This window comes from Parus major, chromosome 4, assembly GCF_001522545.3.
Source record: "Parus major isolate Abel chromosome 4, Parus_major1.1, whole genome shotgun sequence".
NCBI lineage: Eukaryota > Metazoa > Chordata > Aves > Passeriformes > Paridae > Parus > Parus major.
The window spans coordinates 67625737-67628543 of NC_031771.1; the positions used below are offsets into that span (position 1 = coordinate 67625737).

Below are 2807 nucleotides of genomic sequence, written 5' to 3' on the forward strand. Positions count from 1 at the left end.
CATCTTTTCCAACTTTGCAAACTCCAACCCAAATGATCCCAAAATCCCAGGCTGGGGTTAGAGGACTTCACCCCACTCTGCTCCTGCACCTTCCAGGACATTTGAAACACAACGTGCTCCATAAATATAATTCCATAAATATAATTCCATAACTATTATCCCATAACTATTATCCCATAACTATTATCCCATAAATATTATCCCATAAATATTCTCCCAACTCCACCAAATCCCAGTGAGATATCTCAGCTCCTTCCTTACCAAGGAAATGCTTAACTCCAGCCACCTGGGCTAATTCCCAACATTTTCCCAAACCCTGGAATTCCGGCGTGCGCGCACACGCGTGGCTTTACGAGCCGGGAAAAGAACGAGCCCCTCTCGGAGAACGACAAAATCTGGGAGTTATGGAATAACGGGCTGGGGGGAGGGGCCTGTAAAATCCCAGCTCTCGTGTTTAACGGCTCCAGTTTATTCCCAGTCCGGCTCCGGAGCTCGCAGCTGGATTCCAGATCTGCTCCGGGTCAAGCCCCAGGCTTTGTTCTGCTGTTTGAACTCGCTGCTGTTAAAGCCAGAGAAGGTGACAGCAGGCACTGCCACGGGGGGGACGCCTTTTAACACCTCCCCAGCTCTCCCTGGAAAACTTTTCCATAAGGATTCCCTGCTTTCCTTGTCCTTAAGGGAAAACTTGAATTCCTGAAGGAATTTGTGCTTTGTTTCCCAAGAGTGGAGAGAGGGATCAGCCCCGGGTTGTGCCTTGTTTTGTGTCTCTGGTGACATCCTTGGTGTGGTGACCTTTAAAAATCCCATCAAAATTGAGGTGGGATATTGGGAATTCTTTGCTCTCAGGGTGGGGAGGCCTGGGAAGAGAATTCCCAGAGAAGCTGTGGTTGTGCCTGGATCCCTGGGAGTATCCAAGGCTGGGTCGGATCCATCTGGGGTAGAGGGAGGTGTCCCTCCCCAAGGAGGGCATGGAATGGGATCATCTTTATGATCCCAACCTGAACCATTCCATGATTCCAAACTGCAGCTCCTGGGCCAGGCCCAGTGGGATTTCACCTCCTCCTGGGACCAAATCCCTCTTTTTGTGCCCTAAAGCAGAGTTTTTCCAAAAAAACCCTCCTTTCCCAGGAATATTGGGTCAGAGGGAGGTGCCATGGGAAAACAAAAAATTTCTCCCTAAAAGTCCAGGACTTTTCTCCTCTTTGTAGAAGTTGGGTTTGTCCCCCGATTCCCACAAATCCCAAAAGAATTCCCAGGTCTGTGCATGGGATATTGTCTCCCTCTAGTGACCATTCCCAAAATGAGATTCCGATGGAAGAGCTGCTCTTCCGGCTCTGGCAGCACTTGGAATGTCAGGTTGGAGCGTGTCACTCCCACCCAGGGGTGTTGGGTCTGGTCCAACTCAAGGTTGGTCAAAGTTCCTGGATGGAAGGTCTGGATCCAATCCCAGGATTTGGGATGCAGCCAAGTTTGGGAATGGTTCAGGCCCAACATGTCCATCACTCACTCCTGGCCTCCATAATGCTCCTCATGATGTCTCCATGCACTTGGAACATCGGGTTGGAGCTTCCCACAAACTCAAGATCAGCATTCCCTGTTGAAGGTCTGGATTCAAATCCCAGGATTTGGGGCATGGACACCCTTGGGAAAAGGGCAGAACCAACATGGACAGAGAGGAGGAGGAGGGGGACATGTCCATCACCCACTCTTGACCTCCATAATGCTCCTCATGATGTCTCCACGCACTGTGGGAAGCTCCAACCCAATGGAGTTTCCCACAAACTCAAGGTCAGCATTCCCACATTTAAGGTCTGAATTTAAATCCCAGGATTTGGGGCATGGACAGCCTTGGGAAAAGGGCAGAACCAACACGGACAGAGAGGAGGAGGAGGATGGGGACAATGTCATCAGCCACTGCCGGCCTTCACAGTCACCTTTTGTGTGACATCTCCATGCACTTGGAACACCAGGCTGGAGCTTCACAGCCACAATGGAGCTCCCACCTGGGGGTGTTGGGCTTGGTCCAATTTAAGGTCAAAGTCCCTGGATGGAAGGTCTGGATGCAATCCCAGGATTTGGGACGCAGCCAAGTTTGGGAATGGTACAGACCCAACATGGCCAGTGAGGAAGAGGAGGGGGACATGTCCATCACCCACTCCTGACCTCCATAATGCTCCTCATGATGTCTCCACAAACTGTGGGAAGCTCCAACCCAATGGAGTTTCCCACAAACTCAAGGTCAGCATTCCCAAATCGAAGGTCTGGATTCAAATCTCAGGATTTGGGCCACGGCCAAGTTTGGGAATGGTTCAGAGCCCATGGAGACAGAGAGGAGGAGGACGGGGACAATGTCATCCCCCAGTCCTGGTGATATCTCCATGATATCCAGCTCCATCCCTTCCTGTGGAGCAAGGAAATTCTGCTATCCCAAAATATCCCTGCCATCTTACCCAGCTCAGAGAGGACGTATTCCTGATCCCGGAAGATGATCCGGTCGGATTTGTAGGTGGGAGCTTTGTAGTTGTGCTGCAGGGAGAAAAGGTGGAGCAGCTGGGAAGGGCGGAGTTGGTCTCGCCACTGGTTGGGGCCGGAGCTGAAACCAAACAGAACCACGGAATTATGGAATGGGTTGGATTGGGAAGAGGTCAAACTTCATCCAGTGCCACAGTGCTCCCACCGTCCCAGGGGGATCCAACCTGATTCTGGGCACTGCCAGGGATCCAGGGGCAGCCGGAGGAAATCTGGGAATTGCAGAATCCCAGGCAGGAATTCCTTGCCAAGATCCCAGCCCAATCTCCCCTTTCCCA

General features: G+C 51.5%; 1 protein-coding gene across 1 annotated transcript in view; it reads right to left on the reverse strand.

The window, feature by feature from the left end:
• DYSF (dysferlin) overlaps positions 1-2807 on the reverse strand; it is a 72131-nt gene that overhangs the window by 19142 nt on the left and 50182 nt on the right. The window contains exon 47 of the mRNA XM_033513903.1: positions 2451-2650. Within this exon, the coding sequence (XP_033369794.1) occupies positions 2451-2650 (200 nt within the window). The remainder of the gene's footprint in view (positions 1-2450; positions 2651-2807) is intronic.